Genomic DNA, 26,048 nt, shown 5'->3' with positions numbered 1-26,048 from the left:
ACTAAAATATGAAGAATACCTAATGTTATCACAGTAACTGTTAAGACAAGGTTGAAACTTTGAGTATTTGTGACATTATTGTGAAAAAAATATTGTGGAGTAAATGTATACCTTTCATGCAGTGTCTTGTGTTGAATTTATTGGAAAAATTGTGTGGTTTCAGAATATAACATCAAAAAATGTGTATCACTTGTCCTTGTGTGACTTTTTGCATGATGTTTGTTGAAAAGAGGGCAAAAATTACCCTTTTTCAGTGACAAATAATTTGAAAACCCATATTAATCCTGTTGCTGCTTGCAAATTTTCATTGAACTTGCTCACTTTTAACCTTAGAAGAAGAGCTTATGGTCTGGCCTTTTGAATGAGTATCAGTTTCAGTGATTTCAGTTCAAAATCAATGACGTCATATCAGCCAGTTCCACAGAAGACATCCTGGGACTATTTTGTTTGGATTTTTTAGCTTCTAGGTAAGAATTTGACTAATTATTCTTTATGTAGAGTTGATATTATCATAAATCTGTACGTATTATACACCATTCTCTTTCTTTTTCTGTTGTGAATAAAGCATTACCCAAAAATTAAGTATATTCTAATATTAGATTAAAAAAAATCATTACTTTTACTAACCTTACCCCCATCAGTTTTTAGTTTGTGAAAAAAATACATTCATTGTAAAAAACAAAACAAAACTTGCATTCAGTCAATTTTCAATATCTAGCCTCCAAAATTTAATCAGTTATGCCCACCTACATGGGCTACAATTAGTTTATATTATTTAGGCCCATTTACTTTCCTAAAGTGAGATCAAGTTTTTTTTACAACCAAATTTTCATATTTGTTTTTGAAACAGCCCACCAATTTGTTAGAGTTTGACTTGCTCTGTCAATGATGACGCCAATTTAAACAAAGAAAACAACTCTTACACATGTTATGGAGTAATGCCTAAATTTCAGACTGACTGAATAGGGCTAAGATGCCAAGACCAAAGCCATCCAGGGGTGGAGGAAGGAAGGCCTCCTGAGGAGTAATTAAAGCTCACAGATGAAGAGAAGAAAGCATGTTCTGTTTGATTTTTAACAGAAATTAAATGGTTAAATCAGGTAGTGCATAAGCAAACTTTCATGTTTTTTTGTTTCAACCATGTGTCAATAAAGGCTCAGTGATTTGAAAACCACAAAAGATTTTGCATAAATGATTTCAGATTCAGATTCCTGAGAAAATTTGACCCTAAACTGATATATTTTCAGTCCATAACCAAGAACCTGAATTTTTGCCCTTTACCTTTTCATGCGTGAATTATGAGAACCTTAATCAAGATTTTTTTTTTCCTGAGTGTTTTTATTCCTCTTTAGGCATGAAAAAAAAAAAAAAAAAAAGTGATTGAATTTTCTTTTTAAAATCAGCCTGTTTTTCATGGAGTTACAAAAATGTCCACTCAGCTACACCATGAATTTTATTCTTGAAGCAAGAAACATGTATTTAAAACCCAATATCATAAAGTGATATGAAAACAGTGAAATGAAACCATGTTTAATGCAGCTAATCTGATGTTTTCTCACATTTTAACATATTCTAATACTAGTTATTACTCACTTCATGGAGATAATATGCAAACAATAAATATTAACAATTGATTTCCACTCAAGAACCAATCAAGAACAGCAAAGTTACAATAATGATATGAATTGCAGTTTATGAGATGATGCATAAGTGTCCACTGTGTTGGTTGATATGGAACTAAAACAACAAAACCCATGAATATACAAAATTAAAGCTGTAGAGTAACTGTCCACTGTAGTGACCACTATGCATGAAAGGGTTAATTTCACTAAAATGCAACTCAAACCTTGAACCTTGTCTTGAGTCAGTTATTTATTTAAAAAAAAAACAACTATGAAACTACTGTGATACATGACATTTTCAGCTCTGTATTTACTCTCTGATTTTCACAATTAGTTTCCCTTCAAAAAAATAAGTTTAAGGCTATTTCCATAACCATTTGTCACCACTGAGTGGCGCTGCACAATCACAGCTGATTGCTTGTATCCAAGTCTGCACTGTCAGACTGACATGAATACACCATTTGGCTGTTTATATACTGTACATCCTCTTGAGACCCAGCGATGCATTTTTGTCCTTGGTAGTGGACAAGAGTTTCACAGCTTTACTTTAACCCTTTCATGTATAGTGGTCACTACAGTGGACAGTTCTTCTACAGCTGTTCTCTTTTATATTCATAGGTTTTGTTGTTTTAGTTCCATATCAGCCAACACAGTGGACACTTTTGCACCATCCCATAATAATACACTGACATTCATACCATTATTGTAACTTTGCTGTTCTTGATAAACCTGATCTGCAGTGACATGTTTGAGTGGAAATCAATTGCTAATAAAAATTGGGAATATGATAAAATGTGAGAAAACATCAGATTAGCTGCATAAACAATGTTTTGATTTGATAGTTTTCACAGTTTTTTTGCATTTACGTTCTTTGCTTCAAAAATTAAACACATGGTGTCTAGCGGAATGAACATTTTTAGAACTTCACGAAAAATTATGAAGATAGATTTGTTTCTTTATTGCTTTAACCAAAAAAAAAAAAAAAAAAAATTTAAATTAAGAAAAAGAAAAATTTCAATTAAAAAAAAAAAATTCACTTAAACCCCCCCCCTACTCAATCAAAGTTAAAAAGTGTTCAAATACAATTTTTTGGATCTTAAATATTCTTTGCATTTGTCTTATTTTGTTACTTTTTTAATATATTTCAGATTATTTTATTGAATATTTTACCAGTTGAATCACCCAAAATTGCTTTATTTGACTTTGTTTTCTAGTAGTGGAATGAACCACAGTACATTTACTATGCTACAGCTACAAACCAAAAACAAATATTTTCAATCAAAAAAAATAATATTCACTTCACTCAAAAAAAAAAAAAAAAAAAAAAAAATTGAATTTTTTTATTGAACCTATTTTTTATGAAGGTACATTTGTTTCTTTATTGCTCTAACCATAAAAATATTTTCAATCAAAATAAATAAATAAAAAAAAGCAATTAAAAAAACATTTTCAATCAAAGAAAAAAAAGTGATCATGTGCAAGTTTTTGGATCTTAAATATTTTTTTTTTTGCATTCAACACTTTTTTTTCTTTGAAGTTTTTTTTTTTATTGCAAATTTTTTTTTTATTGAAAATATTTTTTATGATTAGAGCAATAAAGAAACAAATCTACCTTCATAAAAAATAGGTCCAATAAAATAATTCAATCGCATGGTTTCTTCATGCCTAAAGAGGAATAAAAACACTCAGGAAAAAAATCTCGACTAAGGTTCTCATAATTCATGCATGAAAGGGTTAAAAAGAAAAAAAAAAAAAAACAGACTACTGAAAGGAACATTATATATGAAAAAAATTAGTAAAAAATGTATCTGAAAAAACTGTTGCATCATGCTGTTCACAATTAAGGCAATTATTTAATGTAAAATGGCAAAAATGTTTACTTACTGGGTCTCAGGAGGACAAATAATATATTCAAATTTGTTCTCCCTTTTGTTTGATAAGTGGTTCATTTTCTAAGAGTGTTCATTCTGTGGAATAGTCGTATTATTTATCCACTTACATAAGAGTAAAGATGAGAAGTGAAAGAGTTTGGATTTTTGAAATGAGTCACAGATCCGAGCCCCATAAGGACGACAACATAAGAATGACCTACACAGGTGTGTTGTGCATATGTAGTGATAATGACACCAGTTAAAATATCTGGCAAACATGCATGGAAAACACGACAGCTTGCAAAGTTATTAGCTAAGCTCAAGAACACAATATATTATGCTGCAGATATTGGTTCATCATATTTAAATAATATTGCATTAAATGTGAAATGTTTCTCGTTCATTGCTTAGTGAGTCGGCTGTTAACCCATAGGGCAGGGGTGTCAAACTCATTTTAGTTCAGGGGCCACATTCAGCCCGATGTGATCTCAAGTGGGCCACACAGTAAAAAAAAAAATGAAAAAGCATAATAATCTAGGAATAATAATCCTAATTTTTACCTCTGCCAGGAGGTATTGTGATCACTTTGCTTTGTGTGTTTGTTTGTTTGTGTGTTTGCTTGTTTGTTCGACGACTGCAACTGATCCAGAATGCTGCTGCTCGAGTCCTCACTAAGACCAAGAGAGTGGACCACATCAGTCCAGTTCTGAGGTCTCTGCACTGGCTCCCTGTCTCTCAGAGAATAGACTTCAAAATTCTCTTACTAGCATATAAAGCACTGAATGGTTCAGGCCCAAAATACATCAGAGACCTTCTAGTCCAGTATGAACCATCCAGACCACTCAGGTCATCTGGTGCAGGTCTGCTCTGTGTTCCCAAAGTCAGAACTAAACATGGAGAATCAGCGTTCAGTTTCTATGCTCCATATATCTGGAACAAACTACCAGAAAATATCAGGTCTGCTGAGAGTCTGAGTTCTTTTAAGTCAAGGTTAAAGACTCACCTGTTCACTGCTGCCTTTGACTAAAAGGCTTTTGACTTTTTAAACTTTATATTCTCTTTGAAACTCTGCGATGCAACTCTTACTTTAATATGTGTGTTTTTATTTTTATTTTATTCTATTTTATTTTTTTTTATTTTATGTTTTGTTTTATAACTCGCTGTTTTTAATCACCTTTTACATGTTTCTTTTATAATGTTTTAAATGTGTTTCTTTTTGTTTCTTTTATTTCAATGTCCTGTGTGAAGCACCTTGAATTGCCTTGTTGCTGAAATGTGCTATACAAATAAACTTGCCTTGCCTTGTTTGTTAGCAACTTTATAGGAAAACTATTACAACCATCTTTACCAAATTGTACCCACAGATAGGCCTAGGCCCTGGGACCAACCCATTACATTTTGGGCCAAGTAGGCCAAACTTCAAGGTCACAGCAAGGTCACAAAATCTACAATTTTCCTATCTCTCATCATCAAGCAATTTTCGAAAATTCATCAAAAATTCAAAAGAACTCCGATTAGCCTCCGATTTGACACACCTATAGCTTATAACAATATCTTGTATCTGGCACAAAATTGTCCAGATCCACTGTGGAGTGTGGACTCTGTGGAATTCTCAATTTAACGTTGAAAATCCCATTTACCACACATTTTTCATTATACATAAATAAATAAATAAATAAATAAATAGACAAATAGATAAATAAATAATAATTAAAAACAAACTACAGACCCCCTGTACTGAAGACCTATAGTTCAAATCTATTAACTCAATCAAACTATAACTATAAAAATTTAAAACCTATAAAAATGTATTACCATGTTTGACCGCAATTTTTCTGCTGTATGGAACAACCTTGAAACTGTTTAATTTAAAAAGAAAAAGTCGATCCACACATGCACACCGTTCGGGGTGCTTGGCGGAGGTTTGCGTTCTCTGTACACTTGTTGTCTTTGTTTTTTGTGTTGAAGTTAAATACTTTATGAAAATGTGAATAACTTGAACAACCATGTACATCCTGAAATATCTATTAAAAATATAAGCGCAATTTCAGTTGTGTCACAGCTTTTTATTAACACAATTCCTCCAAATGCAGAAAACATTTATTAATAGGCATTATATTGTTAAAATTGCACATATTTTTGTTAAGAAATCCCAGGTTTCTCATATTTGTTCAGATTGTTCGCATTAGACCAAGGACAAAACTCGTAGTTGTCATTATCTATAGGTTATGTTATAATTTTACTTGATATCACATTGATCTGTATGTGGCCCCTGAACACCCTTGACTGTCAGTATTTTCAGTGTAATTTTTTGCACTGCTAAAAGTCACCCCATGGGCCAGATTACACCATTTGGCGGGTTGGCTTTGGGCTGCAGGCATTATGTTTGACACCCCTGCCATACAGACTTAGAACAATTTTGTTTCTACATGTAACCTTATTATTTATTACTTTTCCCACTGCATTTGAAGCAAAACTGACATTTTCAGTAAAATATATCATTAAAATAATGTAAAAACAAGTGTCTACCACTGGTATCTGTCAAACTACAGTTTACTTGAGAATTATTGTTGTAGAAGTAGTTATAACGGCTAAAATTTGCTTAGAGGTCTTATTTATGTTTTTGTGCATGAGAAATCAATATTAATTGATAAATTTACAGGATTTCAGTTCTGTTGCAACATGTTGATGTTCATATGAACTACGTTTTCAGCTCAAAAATGTTCAATTTCATCACAATTACTGCTATATTTTCATGTCACAAATGGCCAAGTTATATTTTAACTGAGTTTACCTGAAAAATAAATATTCTATTCTTTTAGATTCCCCAATTTTTCTTACAAGATTATATACTACATATCACATGTTTTATTTTTACAGGTTGCAATATGGAGTATGGTGCTGATCCATCCTGCTTATGTTACGCCAATACATACATTAAGAATGTCACACGTCACTTTTTAAACCAACAGTTTTCTAATAATAAGCATTTTTATAAAGAAATAACAATTCTATATTGTTATTTACTCTTTAGTATGATGATAAACTATACAATAAATAATTCTGATACTAGTTTTTGCACTGGGATCATTTGTGGAAACGGTGACATGGCTGCTGAGCATCAGTATGATGGGATCTGTAACAACCATGTCACATCCGTCCACTGCCACATTTTGTGTTTTTGTGTCAGCTGTTATTGTTTTAGATCCACAATACTAACATTTATGAATAAGAGGAGAATTAGCAATAGTAAGTATATAAGTTTATTAGTAATAAAGTACTGGTACTGACCAGAGCATCATGGGTAATGTCACGTCCGTCCACCAGCAAAAGTTTTCACATACACGTGCTATTCAAAATCCAATATTTCTGAAAATATCCACTGTCAAATAATATCAGTAGTCTGTGCACAAATGTATTAGCATTATTTCAACACAGTTCTATGCATTTCTTACAACTTTTTTTTTTTTTTTTTTAACAAAAATAGCCACTCATTTGACCCCCTAAGTAAATTTTAGCCGTTGTAATTTATTGTTGTAGAAGTAGTTGTAACTGATGCATAGCTGAGAAACTACATTTCACCTGAATTATTTACATGTATTGATAAGATCAGTGCTTCAGAAGTTATTTTATATAACATTTTAGATAAGTATGCTGTCTCTTTCCTCTTTTATGAAGGACTTTTTTGATGCAAGTGCAAAACTTACAGTAGCACATTTGGACTGACAGGATTTTATTGATGGAAACAATAATCTATCACTTTACAATAAAAGCATCATTACACATGAACACAACACAATACTGAGGTCATTAGTACTGGGCTTGTATTCCTTCCATGTCTATCAGAGGTGGCTGAGTTTCTGTGGTTGGAGGTTCAGTATTGTCCATCCTCTGCTGCACAGCTCTGCAGCCTCTATCCCCTACTGGTGCCAACAGAGAACATGCAAGGTCCTGTGTTTGGTGCATAGGGCTGGATCCTAGTGGGTCATTATATCTGGGACCGCCGACAGGAACCTGCTGGTTGTGTCGGGTGCATCCCGAAGTGTGGACCCCTGGAGAGGCGAGAGAGCTGAAGGCGGTGTGGAACTGCGGCTGGCCTGTGGGAGTGACGGAGGAATGGATAGGGGTCTGGGGGTTCTGCTTATGTGTGGGATCAGAGTTAGTTTGAACATTTAGAGAGGCGTGGGAGAGGGTAAGATTTACAGGGGAGCACAGAGGGCGAGAGCTGCTCATTGTTGGAATAGACATGTTGTAACCCACTTGGAAGCTGCTGAAAGGAGAACCGATCCCCAGGAGGGAAGGACCTGCCTGCCCATGAGAGTGTGTGGCATAAGCAGAGTTTGGACTGGCTCTGGGGGTTTGAAACGGGCTACACTGGCTCTGTAACATGTTCCCGTCTCTGTCAGAGCAGCACATGTGTAAACAAGGCGAATTCAGTAAAGAGGGACTCCTGCCCTGAGAGGGTATCCCACGGCAACCCCACGCATTTCTGGCAGGGTGGCTGATGGCGTCATGATGGAGGTGCAGACCGGTGGCGATATTTAAAGGGCCGTGCGGCTGCCAGTCACTGGAGGCCGTCACACTGGGACTGGGAGCCATCTGGCAGCCGTAGGAATAGGTTGAGCCTGCAGAGGTGTAATGCAGCGTGGCCATGTGGGACTGGAGGAAGTGCATCATATCATGGAGCTCTTTTGACAGGTTGGAAACTTCTTGGTTTAAATTGTTTACCTGAAAAAAAAAGGGAAACATGAGAATGGGGAGGGGGGTTGGGTGAAATGTCAGATTGTGTATTTTTTTTCTTCTTTCTTTTGTTTTCCGAGTTCTGTGAACGAAAATGGTCGTCGGAACTGGATCCGCGCCCCGGTTCACAGCGGCTCACTGCACGGCTTTGCAAGCCGCAGAAGCCGGCATTCGGACCCCGTAGGACGGCTTCCATGGCAGGCAGCGATGTGGGAGTTGGAGTTAACATTAAGGAAGTCATAAATGACATTCACCAGCATTAAAGAAAATGTAAACAGCAGAGGAGTAAAAATGTGTATTACTTTTTGGCTCAGACCTGAAGGAGAGCATTATTCGGAACTAGATCCGAGGTCCGTGGAGAGGCGGCTTGGTCTCCCCGGTTCACCCCATTTTAGAGCACCTCCCAGGCCCACAGAAGCCGGCCATGGAGGGCCTGATGCGGGCAAAGCAGGGCTTGGAGGTCGGTGCACGGCTTGGTTCTGAGTTCGGTAAACGAAACTAGTTCATTGATCCTTAAACGGAGCTGGTTCCGAATAAGCAGATCCAAGAAAGCTTATTCATAACCAGCACAAACTGGACTTCCGAGGTCCGTTTAATTTATACGTAGCCGATAGCTGATGAAAAGCCTGGAGCTTGGAGGTCTGTGCTGTGGCGTGGTGTACCGGGTCACAGCGGCTTCGTGCACCGGTCTGCAAGTTGGTGCTAGAAGCCTGGAGCCCGCTTTGTGCAGGGCACAACGGGTGATGTGGAAGTTGGGGTTGGCATTAATGAAGTAAAATAAAATGACATTCACCAGCATTAAAGAAAATATAAACAGCAGAAGAGTGCAAATGTTTATTAATTTATGGGTCGGACCTGATGGAGAGCATTATTCAGAACGAGATCCGAGGTCCGTGGAGGACCGGCTTGTTCTCGCGATTCACTGCGGATTAGAGCAGCTCCAAGCCCCACAGGAGCTGGGCTTGGAGGGCGCTAAGCGGTGCATGGAGGTCGGAGCACGGCTTACTTCCATGACACTTAAACGGGACTGGACCCTTAAACGGAACTGGTTGTGAGTTCCGAAAACGGAACTGGTTCCATAAACGGAGCAGTTCCGTTTTCGGAACTGGTTCCGTTTACGGAACCAACTTCACGCTTCCCTCTGCTCAGTGCATTTGCCCGTAGACGCTCAGCGTCCATGCACTTCAATGGGACTGAGTGGAACAGTTTTCTTCATTGCCTCAAAACTGAACGGTAATTGGATAAATGCCACGATGTTGTCCCGCCCCGGACGCTCAGCGTCTCTGGGGGTGAATGGAGCTATGGGCGGAGCTCGGCTGGGCTGGACGCCGGGATTCCACGTGCTGATTGGGGGATCAGTTGAAAGGCTGAATCCCATTTGATTGACAGCTATTTTGAGATCTACTCCTTAACTTGACACAGTTCAGTTTAATACTGTTGCACATTCTGCTGTGAAATCATGAGAGAAACCACTACGAAATGGCTTGTTCATTTCTTGCACTGTAAATAAAACACACAAATTGCACTGTCTTGTTTCAATTTAACATAATTTCAACGTTTTCTTGTTTACTTGGTACGATAAGGTCACTGACCATTTTCTTAAAAAGGAACAGAGGGACGAATTTATGTTTAAATAACTTGACTTTTTTTTTTTTTTAATGTAAGCTGACAATGAGCTTCCCCTGTCTGAAAGACGAGCAGCCGCCACTGCTGTAAATACTTGTTTCAATATGTAACATGTTAATTTGCAAAAATAAAGTACTTCAATGATGAGTTAAACACAGGTTGCCACAAATATGTTGTTAAACATTTATTCAGTCTCCTTCACTTTGGCAAATGTCAATTCAGTCACTACACAAATGATTCTACAAATATAATATATATCAGCACCCCTAGAAATAATCTAAAATGACTCATATCAGCTGTAAACTGTTGTGCATTTTGAAACTTGATAATACATGATAATGACATACTAACATGAAATACTATTATTACTACTACTACTACTACTACTACTACTACTACTACTACTTATAATAATAATACGAACCCACCTCTTTGCTTAGTTTGCCGATGTCCTGTCTGACTTCCTCTGTCTCCAGAAGCAGGCCGGTGTTCACTTGGATCTGATCTGAATACAAATTATAATATTGGAAGGAAAATTACACGTTAGTTGTTATCATCTAATCTTAAATGAGTCATAAAATGTTCAAATCTGATACTTTCCCATCTGTACTCAATCTTAAAAAAAAAAAAAAAATCACAGACCAAGTTTTTTTTTTTTTTTTTTCACTTTACCTGCTGCATTTGTCTTCGCTTCACTCTGCTCTACATTAAACTGAAACCTGTGTCCGTTGTCCTCAATTCCATCCACGACCCTGACAAAGACATAAATCACACTTAGATCAAATACAAGTGAATAGATTGATATAAATCAGGATAATGCGGGTTTATTCTGTTACCTGGGGCTAAGGTTCAGTGGACTAACACAAGGTAAGGACGGCATAAGTAACTTGGCTGGCCGACAGCTGGGGTTCGTGTCACTGATGATACTCGGTAAAGACGACGAACAGAGCTCGTCGTTGAACAGTTGAGGTGAAGGGCTACAGCCTCGGCTGCCCTGAGCCGGTGAGCGGCAGAGGCGAAGGGGGTGGAGCTCCTCCCCCAGCAGCGTACTCAGACGGGGCTGATGAACAGGGCTGCCCATTCCATGTAACAGAGGAACTCTTCTCTGGTGTCTCAGGTCATCTCCGTGTCTGACATCGTTGGCCTCAACAATATAAGGTAGTTTATGGTCCTGAGGAGAAAACACAGCACAGTTAAAGGATTTCCACAAGCAACTTAAAGTGTCCGAAAATAACTTCTTGAAATGTTTATTTACTGATTTATTTACTAATCAGTGAAGCTTCATACATTTTTCTGGCCTCAAATATTCCTTCCTTCTTTCCTTTAAATCCTTAAAAAAACACATTGATTGAAACCCATATCTTCAATAGTCCTGTGGTACATAAAAGAAAGTCTTAATGCTGACTGATATATTGCATCTAACAGTTTGGGGGTTGAAATAAACCACAAATAACATCCTCATGGTCTAAAACCACCTAAATAATCTTTTCAAGGTTGATAACATGTATTAGTATTTACAAAGAGTTCCGAACAACACCAAATAAAAACTTTTGCTAAATTAATGAATTTCCTGTTGCTGTTATTTCATCTTTTAAAGGGGTCATATTTTGCTAAACCCACTTTTATTAGTCTTTGGTACATTTATTTGTGTATTTGGACCCTAATAGTGTGGTGTCAAAAAATCAGTATTTTAATCAAAAGTATTCAATTTGTATTCAGAAGTATTTAACCTGTATTCATTTGCATGCCAGAAGTTATTCTTAGTGTAATGTGTGGACTGTACCAGAGTAGCTGACTTTTTTTTCCTGGGAGACCCACAAAAGAAAAAACTCGTGTAGCCAATGAAAGAACGTGTGAATTTATGGAAAGTTACAAAATGGGGCAGGCAGAAAGAACATGTGAGGTCATGGAAAGTTTTGGAAAACGTGGTGTACAAAAGAAGTACAAGTGAGTGGAAATTTTGGACATTCTGGGAAATAATTGACATATTCTGGGAAAAAGTTTCATATTAATACATGATAAACTAATACTGGGAATTAGTTGCATATTTATATATTCTGTATGTTCTGACCAATCCTGACAGACACCAAAAAAGACCTTACCCTATTGGAGACAAGCTAAAAAGGGGGTTTTCCGACATGACTCATTAAGATCAATATCTCACTTACAAGAGAGACCCGAGTACAACATATAACAAGTGGTGCCAGGCACAACAAACCCCGCCCCTCGTACGTATTGTAGCTTATTTTGGCATCGATCCAGCTGATGTCATCATGTCTACGCATGTGGTGAATTCAGCATATCCGTTGCCTCTATATATGTGCCAAGTTTGAAGTAAATTGAAATAAAATGAATGTTTTTATAAACGTGAAATTTCGCCCATTATAAGTAAATGGGAGAAAAAAATAAGATTTAAAAAATTCATAAAAAATTTGAACTTTGACCCACTTTTCCCAAAATGTAATGAGTTCTATTCTGGGTCACAGGCAATCTATAAACAATATAATGACATATTAATGTGAATACACATACAAAGAAACAAATAAACTGAACCAAAAACAATACCTCTTGCCTTCACTTTGGGGGGCGGGGTAATAACAGTTCATTCAAAGTGAACATTTTATGTGGTACATCCTCAGAAATAGAATCACTAGTTAAAACAGCTGCAACTACTGCTGAAAATAGAGCCTATTGCACTGCACTTGGACACCAGTCTTCCAGGTGTCATGTCTGCTCCCAGACTGTGTCTGTCTTTTCTGTTTTGTCTGTCATTTCCTGTTTTATTTTGTTAAGTTTCCCTCTTGTGTCATGTCTGGTGACTTTACTTCCCCTCCTCGATTGTTTCACCTGCTCCTGATTACCTGACTCCTCCCTGATTATCTCCACCTGTGTCCAATTGTCTTCCCGCCCTCTTGTGTATTTAAACCCTGTGTTTTCCCCTGTTTCTTTGCCAGTTTGTGTTCTACCTTTGTGTGCTCACTTACCAGCGTTTTTGGATACCTGTCAGTCTGTCTGCCCGTTTTGCCTTCCGACCACCGATTCTGCCTGTTCCTTGTCTGCCTGCTCGTCTGGTTCTGACCTGGTTCGTACTTCGACTTCTGATTCTGCCTATTCCCTGACTACCTCAGCCTCCAACGTGTTACCTTGTGTTTTGACCCTCGCCTGGACCTTGACCGTGAGTAGCCTTTCCCTCATGTCCCGTTGCCTCCTGAATTGCCCTCCTGTGTATGACCTGGCTTGTTTTTTGACTATCCTCTGTTTTGCCCTAGTTGGGGTGTTGACGGGAATCCTCTGGCTCGGCTGTGCTGACCATCCATATTCCCCGCTCACAGCCCGGACGAAGAGTCCAGTATCACACGCCTTCATAGACGTGTTAACTATTTTGTGCTGTGTTTTTCCTACTGTGATTGTGTTTAATAAACACTCTCAATTGGTCATCTGTGTTCTGGTCTTGCATTTGGGTTCAGCCTTTGTACTAGTCCCATTACACCAGGTTCAATGCAAGAAACTATTTAGGTTTGACTTTTATTTTACTCATTTGCCTGATTCTCCACAACTCTTAGCATCCATTATTAGGCCAATTTTTCTTCTTTTTCTTTCCCATTGCATTTCATCCATTTTATTCCAGAAATTTTTGTAATTCATGAAAGACAACAGAGTTTTTTCCACTTTGCCTGAACAAATTTTCAGTGAAACACCCTAATCTTGAGCTGTATCACATATTATCCACATGCATCATGCAGATGAAGGCTAACTTAATGAATCACACATACCTGAGACATCTTCTGAGACCATGGAAACCTTACCCCCTGGAGATATGAAGTTAAAAAAAAAAAGGTTTAAAATATGTTGGTTCAAGTATTTTATGATAATTAGCAAAGAAATGAAATACCGGCACATTGAAATATTTGGTTTAACACTTACGTCAACATCATTGCCTTCTCTCAAGTTGTAGGTGAGGTTGTGGTGGATGTCAGAGCTGAACCTGCTGCCATATTCTGGATACAGTTCAAGAACCTCCCTCAGAGCCCGGACACTGATGTACTGAAGGTCACAATAGGTCAGCGCCTTCACGTCTGCATTGGTTTTGATCACCTGATCATGTTCTGGGAGGTCAGCCCCGATGAGGTCACCTTTACCTGTAGGGATTAATGCAAAGAAGGTAGAAGAGGTTACGACAGTGTTTTTCAATCCTGGGGCTGGGACCCTACATGGGGTCACCTGAAATTTCTGGTAATTGACAAAAAAAAAAAGCTACTAATAAAAAATATATGGTGAATTGAGAGACAATCCTAATACATAAAGGACATGCCAAACTCTGAAGCTGAAACTGAAGAACTGTGGTACTGTTTATCTGTCAAATGTTCATTGCAGCCGGTTTAAGATGCTGCAGCTCTTTCATAATTTCTAGTTATAATATACATTATATAGCCTAAATATCGTCTAAAATTAATGTTTATTTGCAACATAGTATAGAAAACTACATGATTAAAACAAATTAATTTTATTCATTTATTTATTTCATTCATGGTTGTGCATTTCATCAGTAAACATTCAATAATCATCAAGTAAACAAACATGTACACACCCATGCTCCAAAAGCAGCAGGATGAAGAAAATTTTATATTTCCTGCCCCCTTCTAAATAATAATAACCTTAATGGTTAGCCATACACAACTAGCTATAAAATCATACTGTATAAAGTCAGACAAACCAAACTAAATACATCCAAGATAGTACCAAATGAATACAAAACCAAGTGCAAAACTACATGTCCAGAAAGTACCAAACATAGGTAAATATAAACCCGATGAAATGATGCAAAAACATTTTACCAGTCCAAAATAAGTAAATAAATGTCACAAAATACAAAACAAATATGAAGCCAAATGTAAAACTTATAACTGTTCATATAATGTCATTGTTCTTTCTTTAAACACTTTTTTCAGTTGGAATATGTTTTTAAAGTCCTTCAGTTCATTATAAAGAGAATTCCAGAGTTTAACACCAACCACTGATACATCTGCTTCAAAGTTGTCCGTGCACACTGGTGTTTGAAATGACCTTTCCTTCTATGCTCTTCATTCTCTGAGGTGAAGACAAACAGTTCTTGTAATTTAGCTGGTAGAGCTTTACTTTTGGCCTTGAACATAACAAGTAATGTCTGTAATTTAGTTTTAGTGAAGAAAAAAAAAAAAAAAAGGGTCCGTTTTGAATGTCTGGGGTCGCCAGAAATTTGTGATATTAACCCTTTCACGTGTAGTGGTCACTACAGTGGGCAGTTCTTCTCCAGCTGTTCTCTTGTATATTCATGGGTTTTGTTGTTTTAGTTGCATAATCAGCTGACACAGTGGACACTTATGCACCATCCAATACACTGCAGTTCATACCATGACTGAAACTTTCCTGTTCTTGATAAACCTGATCTGCAGTGATATGTTTGAGTGTAAATCAATAGTTAATTGTCAGACTGTAATTAGCAGGTTTTTTTTTTTTGAAAAACAAAAAGTTTTTTTTTTTTGCATATTATCTCCATGAACTAGGAAGATCATTGCTGTTATTGATTATTTAAGGAGAAGGGGTGGGATTTTAGAAGTTATGCTTCTTCTCGCTCCTTTTCAAATATGCATTATATGTCTTATGTTTAAGTGTTTTGTTTATTTTCTTCTGTTTGGATATTCATATTCAAAATAAATACATCAATCAATCAAATCAATCAATCAAGTGAGTCATGTGGTGGAAAATTTACTTCTACACTGTTGGTACATCTTCTTTATTGCTGAGTCATTATTCATGTCATATGCCTCTATTTGTGATATTTACAACTGTGTAACATCCTGACCCAAGAGGGGAGTTCTTGCCTTGATTGGAAACCCAAACACCTAAATGTCTGAATGTGTAGATAGAGGATGGCGCCTGCACTCCAGATAGGATCCAAGCAAGGTTAGGGTGAAGAGGTCATGACCTCTTCACGGAGCCGAGAAGGAGTAGTATGGAGTGGCACGATGTACGTAAGGGATGACATCATGGTTTGAGGGGGTTGGATTTTGGTTCTATATAATCTTTAGTTTTCTCTTGTTTAATCAGACTTCACTTACAGAGCTTCTCTGTGAATGACTTTTCAAATAAATGATCATTTATTTTAACTCTAAGTTTCTCTCCTCTTCTTTGAGTGAGTGGTCAGTTGAACATTTCTACAACAGTCATAAGTAGTATTAGAGTATGTTAAAATGTGAGAAAACATCAGATTAGCAGCATTAAAAATGTTTTTATTTCATTGTTTTCATATCACTTTCTGATGTTGGGATTTAAATACATGTTTCTGTGCTTCAAGAATAAAATGTATGGTGTAGCCAAGTGGACTTTTTTGTCCACGAAAAAAAAAACCTCAATTGCATTGTTTTTTCATGCCTAATGAGGAATAAAAACACTCAAGAAAAGATCTCGACAAAGGTTCTAATAATTCATGCGTGAAAGGGTTAAAATGGGGTCACAAGCCAAAAAAGGTTGGGAACCACAAGGTGTAGGAGAGATAATAAATGCAGACATGAATAAGTGTAAAATATGTCCAAACTGACCCAGAATGGCGAGGACCATTCCGTCTTTCAGGACCTCCAGGGAGCCGGAGCAGACATAATAGTTGGCTTGCAGGGCATCTCCGTGTCGAATAAGATATTCTCCCGGCGCACAGAAGGAAGTCTTGATGTGCAGGGAGAGGGAGCGCAGACATCCTCTACTGGCTCGCTCAAACACAGGCAGCTGCAGGATGTCTTTGTTCAGATGCATGGCGATGTCAGCTCGCAGCTCATCTGGGAAGTCATGCAGCAGCTGAAAGAGCAAAGAGATCCCAAAGTTTTTGAGGGTCTGTGCATTGTATTTCTACGGTGGCCCAGAGGTGCAACAGCCCAAAAAATTATCCACTATAAGAAAAAAAAGAGAACAGCCCCAAAAATTTGCCACTATAAGAAAAAAAAGAGAACAGCCCAAAAAATTATCCACTATAAGAAAAAAAAGAGAACAGCCCAAAAAATTTGCCACTATAAGAAAAAAAAGAGAACAGTCCAAAAAATGATCCACTATAAGAAAAAAAGACAACAGCCCAAAAAATTATCCACTATAAGAAAAAAAAGAGAACAGTCCAAAAAATGATCCACTATAAGAAAAAAAAGAGAACAGCCCAAAAAATTTGCCACTATAAGAAAAAAAAGAGAACAGTCCAAAAAATGATCCACTATAAGAAAAAAAGACAACAGCCCAAAAAATTATCCACTATAAGAAAAAAAAGAGAACAGTCCAAAAAATTATCCACTATAAGAAAAAAAACAGAAGAGTCCAAAAAATTATCCACTCTAAGAAAAAAAAGACAACAGTCCAAAAAATTATCCACTATAAGAAAAAAAAGACAACAGCCCAAAAAATTATCCACTATAAGAAAAAAAAGACAACAGTCCAAAAAATTATCCACTATAAGAAAAAAAGAGAACAGCCCAAAAAATTATCCACTATAAGAAAAATAAGAAAACAGTCCAAAAAATTATCCACTATAAGGAAAAAAAGAGAACAGCCCAAACAATTATCCACTGTAAGATAAAAAAAAACATCATCCACCTTTTCAATTACAGGGGCGTTTACCTGAAAGGTCTCTTGCTTTAAAATTAAGGCCACCACAAAGAATAAAAGCATAGGCTGAAAATTTTTAAGGCCTTGAGTTAATGTGGCTAATAAAGTTATTCTAAAAATATATAGTGGATAATTTTTTGGGCTGTTCTCTTTTTTTCTTATAGTGGATAATTTTTTGGGCTGTTGCCTTTTTTTTCTTATAGTGGATCATTTTTTGGGCTGTTGCCTTTTTTTTTCTTATAGTGGATAATTTTTTTGGGCTGTTCTCTTTTTTTTCTTATAGTGGACAATTTTTTGGACTGTTCTCTTTTTTTTTCTTACAGTGGATAATTTTTTGGGCTGTTGTCTTTTTTTTCTTATGGTGGATAATTTTTTTGGGCTGTTGTCTTTTTTTTCTTATAGTGGATAATTATTTTGGGCTGTTGTCTTTTTTTTCTTATACTGGATTATTTTTTTGGGCTGTTCTATTTTTTTTCTTACAGTGGGTAATTTTTTGGGCTGTTCTCTTTTTTTCTTATAGTGGATAATTTTTTGGGCTGTTCTCTTTTTTTTCTATAGTGGATAATTTTTTGGGCTGTTCTCTTTTTTCCTTATAGTGGATAATTTTTTGGGCTGTTCTCTTTTTTTTCTATAGTGGATAATTTTTTGGGCTGTTCTCTTTTTCTTCCTACAGTTGATAATTTTTTGGGCTGTTGTCTTTTTTTTTCTTATAGTGGATAATTTTTTGGGCTGTTGCACCTCTGGGCCACTGTACATTTCATATTGACAAGCTATGTACGAAAATATCAATATGAAACATCAAACACTTTATAGAGTGAGATTATCTGGCTTTTTTCTTAGCTGTCACTATCTCCGTGTTTGTTTGCCAAGTTGAATACTGCCGCAGAATGAACTGTCCTTCAAAGTAACCGACTAAACTTCATACTGTGCTTTAATTTGTAAAAAAAAAAAAAAAAAAAGCGTATTTGCCTTGAGGTCTCATTCTCTCTTATCTCTTTTAAAAGAAAAAGCACTGATTTTTTTTTTTCTCGATGAAGTACCAGGCAGTTCCATAAAAACAAATGTGAGGCTTTAAAGCCAACATGTTTGGCCAGACTACTGACTGTGGTCGTTCAACAGGGAATTCATTATCTACAAATGACGGCAGCAGGAGTGTTAATGAGTATTCTTGTAATTATAGGGAGCACCTCTTTAGATCAATCTCTCATTGTTAAGAAAATTATATTTATAACCAAGTACTGTCTACTTAAGGAAATGGAATAAGGCTCCAGAGAAAATGAAATGACCCACATACTTAGGATGACATTTCTGAATCTAGGAGTACCACCACATAAACGTATATTCTTACAAAAAAGAAAAACCCATTAACACAACCTAGTCAGTGAAAAGTAAATATACAGTACCACTATTCAATCAACGCTTCTTATCAAGAGCAAAGTCGCCCATCTGTGAAGAAATATCATTTATATATTTATAGCATTTATTTATCCAGTTGAAATCCTCATCAAGGTGAAAAATCTCTTTTCCAAAACTAACTTTAGATTAGATTAGATTAGATTAGATAGAACCATACTGATCCTTTGGGCAGAGCCCTCAGGAAACTGAAAGCAGCACAACACTGAATATTCACACAAAAACACCACAAGAAAAAAGCAATTCTCTCTCTGTCTCTCTCTCTCTCTCTCTCTCTCTCTCTCTCTCTCTCTCTCTCTCTATATATATATATATATATATATATATATACATATATATATATATATATATATATATATATATATATATATATATACATACATACATATATATACATATATATACATACATACATATATATACATATATACATACATATATATACATATATATACATATATACATACATATATATACATATATACATACATATATATACATATATATATATATATATATATATATATATATATGAACTATAGAAAGCAGAAGTGAAAAAAGAGATAGATACACAGATAGATATATAGAACGATATATAGAACGATAGAACGATAGATAGAACGATAGATAGATAGAACGATAGATAGATAGAACGATAGATAGAACGATAGATAGATAGAACGATAGAACGATAGAACGATAGATAGATAGATAGATAGATAGATAGATAGATAGATAGATAGATAGATAGATAGATAGATAGATAGATAGATAGATAGATAGATAGATAGATAGACAGACAGAACCACAGAATAAAAGTTCTAATTATATGATAAAGTAATCATAGTAACATCTGACCAAGAATTCACATTGTTCCCACCAGATATCCACTAACCTCTCTGTGGTACATGAGACCTAAAACCTCCACAATATTCTGGATCTTCCATCAGCTACACCTCCATAATTTCTCATCCCCATTCCATCTGGTAAAATCACCCATGTGGCTGATGTCAACACTGTCATTTTACGTCCATCCACTCACAGGGGAAAAAAATTTACATAAAAGTAGTTATTTCATGCATGAACTGTAATGTCATATATATGTTAAATACCCGTGTGCGTTGGCTTAGAGTGGGAAGGCTGGCAGATGTTTAAAGACTAGGACTGCTGAACATGGCAGTGGAATAAGAAAAAAAGATTACATCTAGTCCGCTGGCTTCACATTTTGCAGCTGAAAATCGTAACATTGCTGTGCTGAGATATGTGGATATAGGGACAATTAAACAACAATGTAAAGGGGGAGATATCAGTAATCTACTAAAATTAGACCTGTTTAGGATCCACGCATTGGACACTAAATGAGGACTGGAAATGTACTTATGTTACCTTTGATGCACATTTTGTGTATCGGCTAAAATTTGCGTAGAGGTCTTATTTCTGTCTTTGTGCATGAGAAATCAATATAAGTGAATCCCCCAAATGAACTTTGTGTTGGTAAATGCAAGTTATGCAAATTTACAGGATTTCAGTTCTGTTGCAACATGTTGATGGTCATATGAACTATGTTTTCAGCTCAAAAATGTCCAATTTCATCACAATTAATGCTATATTTTCATGTCACAAATGGCCAAGTTATATTTGAACTGAATTTACCTGAAAAACAAATATTTTATTCTTTTAGATTCCCCAGTTTTTCTTACAAGATTATATACTACATATCCAGGGCCAGATTAACACTTCATTGTACCCTGGGCAACAATATTCAAGGGCCCCATCATCACAACCCCAGGATCCCTATAATCTGGCAAAATACAGAATAAATTCCAGGAATATATGTAAACATACCCCATACTCCAATATCTAACTATTATCAATTGCATTTTGATGTACAAATGTGTAAATGCTCGTAGAACTATAAGTGCACTACTATAGCCTCTTGTCAAGGCCACTCACTTGCATATGATGACATGAAAACAAAACACATCATCATCAGTATAATCTAAAATTGATCCACTACATTAGAAAGAGAGGGAAGTGTCCTCCATTTTCACAAAAAATAAATAAACCATTTCCAAAGTATCCAGTATTTATTTAACAACACTTTTTGCCAACACAAATGTATTGAATCGTCAGAAAAAGCCCACAGACAAAACACAAACATAATCTGATAGAATCAGATATGAATTTCAAACAGAAATCCCCTTGTCACCTCAGAATTCAACAAGAGAGTTAAAGTAAGTGCAATGTAAACATCTTGAAATCTGCTTTCTCTCAACAATAAACATATCTCAACATTTTCATGGAGCCACCACAAGGAAAAAATAAATATATTGCAGTATAATCTGCTAAAATAAACATTTTGGTCCCAGTTTAACTTTTAAACAGAAAACACATCACAATTCAAGGCATGTCAAGGCAAGGGTTAAACATTTTAATACTAAATACTACATATACTAAATACTATAAACCAGTGCCGGCTGCTCGTCTTTTAGACAGGGGAAGCTCACTGTCGGCTTACATAAAAAAAAAAAGAATTAAGAAAATGCTCAGTAACCTTATCGTACCAAGTAGGCGTCTTTTTCAGGGACTGGACCAGTGTCCTCTCAATATCCAGTAGACCTAGGCTGCTTAGATTGCCTTGGCTCATTGTGTTGTGGGTGTCAGACTTCAGCCTTTTTAAACTACAGATGCTCCTTTCACTCCGACCTAGCCGACAGTTTGACTGATTTAACTATCTACAAAACGATATTAAACTCGAACAAGAAATGATTAAATTATGGAACTGAAACAAGAAAACGCTGAAACTATGTTAAATTGAAACAAGGAAGTCCAATGAGTGTGTTTTATTTACAGTGCAAAAAATGAACGAGTAATTTCGTAGTACTTTCTCTCTTGATTTCCCAGCAGAATGTGTGACGGTATTAAAATGAACTGTGTCAGTGAAGGAGTAGATCTGAAAACAGCTGTCAGTCAAACGGGATTCAGCCTTTCGACCGATCCTCCAATCAGCACGTGGGATTCTGGCATACCCGTTCGAGCTCCGCCCACAGCTCCATTCACCCCCAGAGACACCCGGTGTCCGGGGGCGGGACAACATCGTGGCATTTATCCAATTACCGTCCAGTTTTGACGCAATGAAAAAAACTGTTCCATTCAGTCCCGTTGAAGCCCAGAGACGGACACAGTCTGTGGACAAATGCACTGAGCAGAGATGGAGGAGAAAACAGCGGAACGGGAATGTATGAGAAGTGAACAACATCGCGTCCGTTGGTTTGTGATAAAGCTGAGTTGAACGAACTCATCTTTGAGATGAACGTGTTTTAACACATTTGTAGTCAATAAAATGTCAACACAACCGTACATATTTAACCATTTAATTTTCATAATTTTAGGGGAAGCCGGGCTTCCCTTGCAGTCTATGAGAAATCGCCACTGCTATAAACATCTGGAAAACCGTCAATTTCTCTCAAAGAAATACTTATCTGACCAATACTAAACTTCCCACTTAGCTGCTTCTCCATGTTTGCAATGTTTGATTCGCGTATGTCGCGTAGTTCTTGACGTCTCACATCCCGCTCAGTGCACGCACGTTGATTTGCGTCACCGCTGATTCGCTTTTTGGACTGACCAATGAGGAGAGGGTCTCAGCTCACGGTCACAGACAGCAGGAGCAGGGTTTCTGTGCAGTGCAATGGCTCCGGGCAGCGGACAGTTTCATTTATAAGCAAAAGATAACCAGATATTTTCGTTATGCCCGAGCTACCCAGGGCCCTTCAGAGGTCGCGGGCCCCTGGGCAATTGCCCAGTTGCCCATATGGTTAATCCGGGCTTGTACATATCACATGTTTTATTTTTACAGGTTGCAATATGGAGTATGGTGCTGATCCATCCTGTTTATGTTACACCAATACATACATTAAGAATGTCACACGTCACTTTTGAAATCAACAGTTTTCTAATAATAAGCATTTTTATAAAGAAATAACAACTCTATATTGTTATTTACTTTTTAAACTATACAATAAATAATTCTGATCCTAGTTTATGCAAAATGTAAAACTGGTTTTACATCTAGTTAAAAAAAAAACAAAAAAACATTAAAGATGTACTTTGAAACTTTAACTTGTTTTTAGGAGAGAATTCTTTATATTTTGGTCTAATACCGCCTGTATACCTGTTTACCAAGACTTTTTGAGAGACATTCTTGACATCTTGTACCTTTATAAGCTTTGGTATAACCCTAAAATAGTGATTTTGTTGTTCAATCATAGCACTATACAGCTCTATACAGAATACCATATGTATGTAGTATTTATGACAGCTATGTAAACTTATTTTCCACTACATAGTAGATCTACTCCTTCTGATTTTTAAAAAAAAATTATAATTATAATTTGAATTATTTTACAAATTCTTTATTTATATGTATGCATTTTTGCACAACTGTACATATTTATAATAATATATAAATAATCTACTAGAATAAAAACTGTTTAGGATCCATGCATTGGACACTAAATGAGGACTAGAGATATATTTTTGTTACCACTGACACATAATCTTGTATATGCAAAACGTAAAACTGGTTTTACATCTAGTTAAAAAAAAAACATTAAAGATGTACTTTGAAACTTTAACTTGTTATCAGGAGAGAATTCTTTATTCTTTGGTCTAATACTGCCTGTATACCTGTTTACCAAGACTTTTTGAGAGACATTCTTGACATCATGTATCTTTATAAGACTTGGTATAACCCTAAAATAGTGATTTTGTTGTTCAATCATAGCCCTATACAGCTTTATACAAGGATACCATATATATGTAGTGTTTATGACAGCTATTTAAGATTATTTTCCATTAAATATTGAATCTACTCCTTCCTATTTTTATTATTATTAGAATTATAATTATTTAACTAATTTTTTATTTATATGTATGCATTTTTGTGCAACTGTACATATTTATACTATTATATTCCACAACTTAGTTTTTTCTTTTTGTCCATTTTGTTAGTATTTTTGTTTTCACGTGATGTAACACCAAGAGATATGGGAAATTTTCATTAGAAGTCTGAGGAAAAACAATGCTCAAAACATTACTGCTGGAAAAAATTTTGCACAAGAGTTACACTGGTGTGCAGATTTTTTGTTGTTCTACTTGAATCAGTATATGAAGACAAAACAAACAACTTTTAAGCATTATCCATGAATAAATACAGCATCTGGTTAAATACAAGATGAATAAAGAACAAGTTCGACAACTATTTCAGTGCAAAGTCATTAATCCATAAAGACCAAAACATCCACCGGTGACCAAAAGCATCTATTGAGATCTACTAAGATGTTTAATAATTGTAAAACCACTCATCCTATCAATACATACAAGTAATTCAGGTAAAATCCAGTTTGTCATCTTTTCATGGTCATCAGATATGACCCATTTGGACGTTCACAAGCTCCGCAGTGAACATAGAAACACTGTCATCTTCTACAACATTGATTCACCAGTAAAACCACTGGAGTTGGATCAATGACAGTGGATGGACACACTTGACATTGACACATCTTAATTTAGGAAGTGTCAAAAAAGTAGCGTTGGGTCTTTATGGGTTAAAATAGACTAGAATTTCCCCAATAACGCATTCTGACAGTTTTGGATCTGCCTATAAAAACTCTGTTCTAACTCTGGGAACCATCATTAGTAGGATGTTCTGAGAGCGCAGACCTTCCTCACTCACCTCATTGGCATTGATACCATTGTTGGCTGACCAGGTGGCCTGAATCCATGTAAATAATTCAGATAAAATCCAGTTTATCGTCTTTTCATGGTCATCAGATATGACCCATTTGGAAGTTCAGAAGCTAACTGTTGGTGTGGTTGAGAACTTGCCTGTGGATGCAATTCTGGGTTGGGACTTACCTGTGTTAATGGACTTGTTGCATGGACATGAACTATCTGAAAAAAATGACTCTGGGAAAATGGGGGAAGGTGATGTGGATGTTTCTTGTCCTGTTGTTACCAGAGCCCAAGTAAAAGCTGGTGTCGAACCTCTTCCAAATTTTGATGTTAGTCTGTGTGAAGGTGGTACTAAGGGCCCCAGAAAATCTCGGCGTCAGCGTCGATTTGAGAAACAGCTAAAGCTAACAAAACCAGACCAAATGCTGTGTGACAAAATGTGGGATGTTCCTGATAATATTTCTGTGTTGCAGAGGGCAGATGCTACACTGAATCCTTTATTTTCTAAGGTGGTAATGGAACCCAGTGGGAACTGTGGGGGGCAGGAACAGTTTATTATTGAAAATGATGTGTTGTACTGTGTGGGTAATGATGCTAAGCGTCTTGTGATCCCCGCTAGCTGTAGACCCCTTGTTATGCACTTGGCACACACACTTCCCTGGGCTGGGCATCTGGGTCACCACAAAACTTACATGCGTGTCAGTTCCCGTTTTTATTGGCCCTCTATGTACACCGACATTCAGAAATATTGCGCCACATGCCCCACATGTCAGAAAACATCCAACACACGCAAATCTGACCGTGCTTACTTGCAGCCACTGCCTGTCATTTCCACACCTTTCCGCAGAATCGCCATGGACATTGTCGGCCCTCTGGTAAAGAGCAGCGGAGGTCATCAGTACATCTTGGTGGTCTGTGACTATGCTACACGGTTTCCTGAGGTCTTCCCACTCCGCACCATCACTGCACCAGCGGTAGTACGAGCACTGGTACAGCTGTTCTCCAGGGTGGGGATACCAGACGAAATCCTCACTGACCAAGGCACCAACTTCACATCCAGGCTGATGCAGCTCCTGTACCGACAACTTGGAATCACCGCACTCAAAACTACACCTTATCACCCACAGACCGATGGACTGGTGGAAAGGTTCAACCAGACTCTTAAAAAGATGCTCCAGAAGTTTGTGGATGACACAGGAAGAGACTGGGACCGCTGGCTGCCTTTTCTGCTGTTCGCCTACCGGGAGGTTCCACAGGCTTCAACAGGGTTCTCTCCCTTCGAGCTCCTGTATGGCTGGGATGTCCAGGGCCCACTAGATCTGCTCCGGAAAGGTTGGGAAGCTCCACCCACCACGGCAGGGGACAGAGGGATTGTGCAGTTTGTGCTGGAGATGAGAGAGCAGCTGGCCAGGTACCAGGA

General features: G+C 36.8%; 1 protein-coding gene across 1 annotated transcript in view; it reads right to left on the bottom strand.

Moving 5' to 3' along the window:
- Positions 1-7,212: 7,212 nt before the first annotated feature.
- LOC115424748 (potassium voltage-gated channel subfamily H member 4-like) overlaps positions 7,213-26,048 on the bottom strand; it is a 65,216-nt gene continuing 46,380 nt past the window's right edge. Inside the window, 7 exon segments of the mRNA XM_030142158.1 lie at positions 7,213-8,221; positions 10,288-10,364; positions 10,532-10,611; positions 10,696-11,030; positions 13,633-13,668; positions 13,784-13,998; positions 16,438-16,687. Of these exon segments, the coding sequence (XP_029998018.1) occupies positions 7,304-8,221; positions 10,288-10,364; positions 10,532-10,611; positions 10,696-11,030; positions 13,633-13,668; positions 13,784-13,998; positions 16,438-16,687 (1,911 nt within the window). The 3' untranslated portion in view covers positions 7,213-7,303.

This window comes from Sphaeramia orbicularis, chromosome 8, assembly GCF_902148855.1.
Source record: "Sphaeramia orbicularis chromosome 8, fSphaOr1.1, whole genome shotgun sequence".
In the NCBI taxonomy this organism is placed as follows: Eukaryota; Metazoa; Chordata; class Actinopteri; order Kurtiformes; family Apogonidae; genus Sphaeramia; species Sphaeramia orbicularis.
This window is presented reverse-complemented; position numbering and strand designations above follow the sequence as displayed.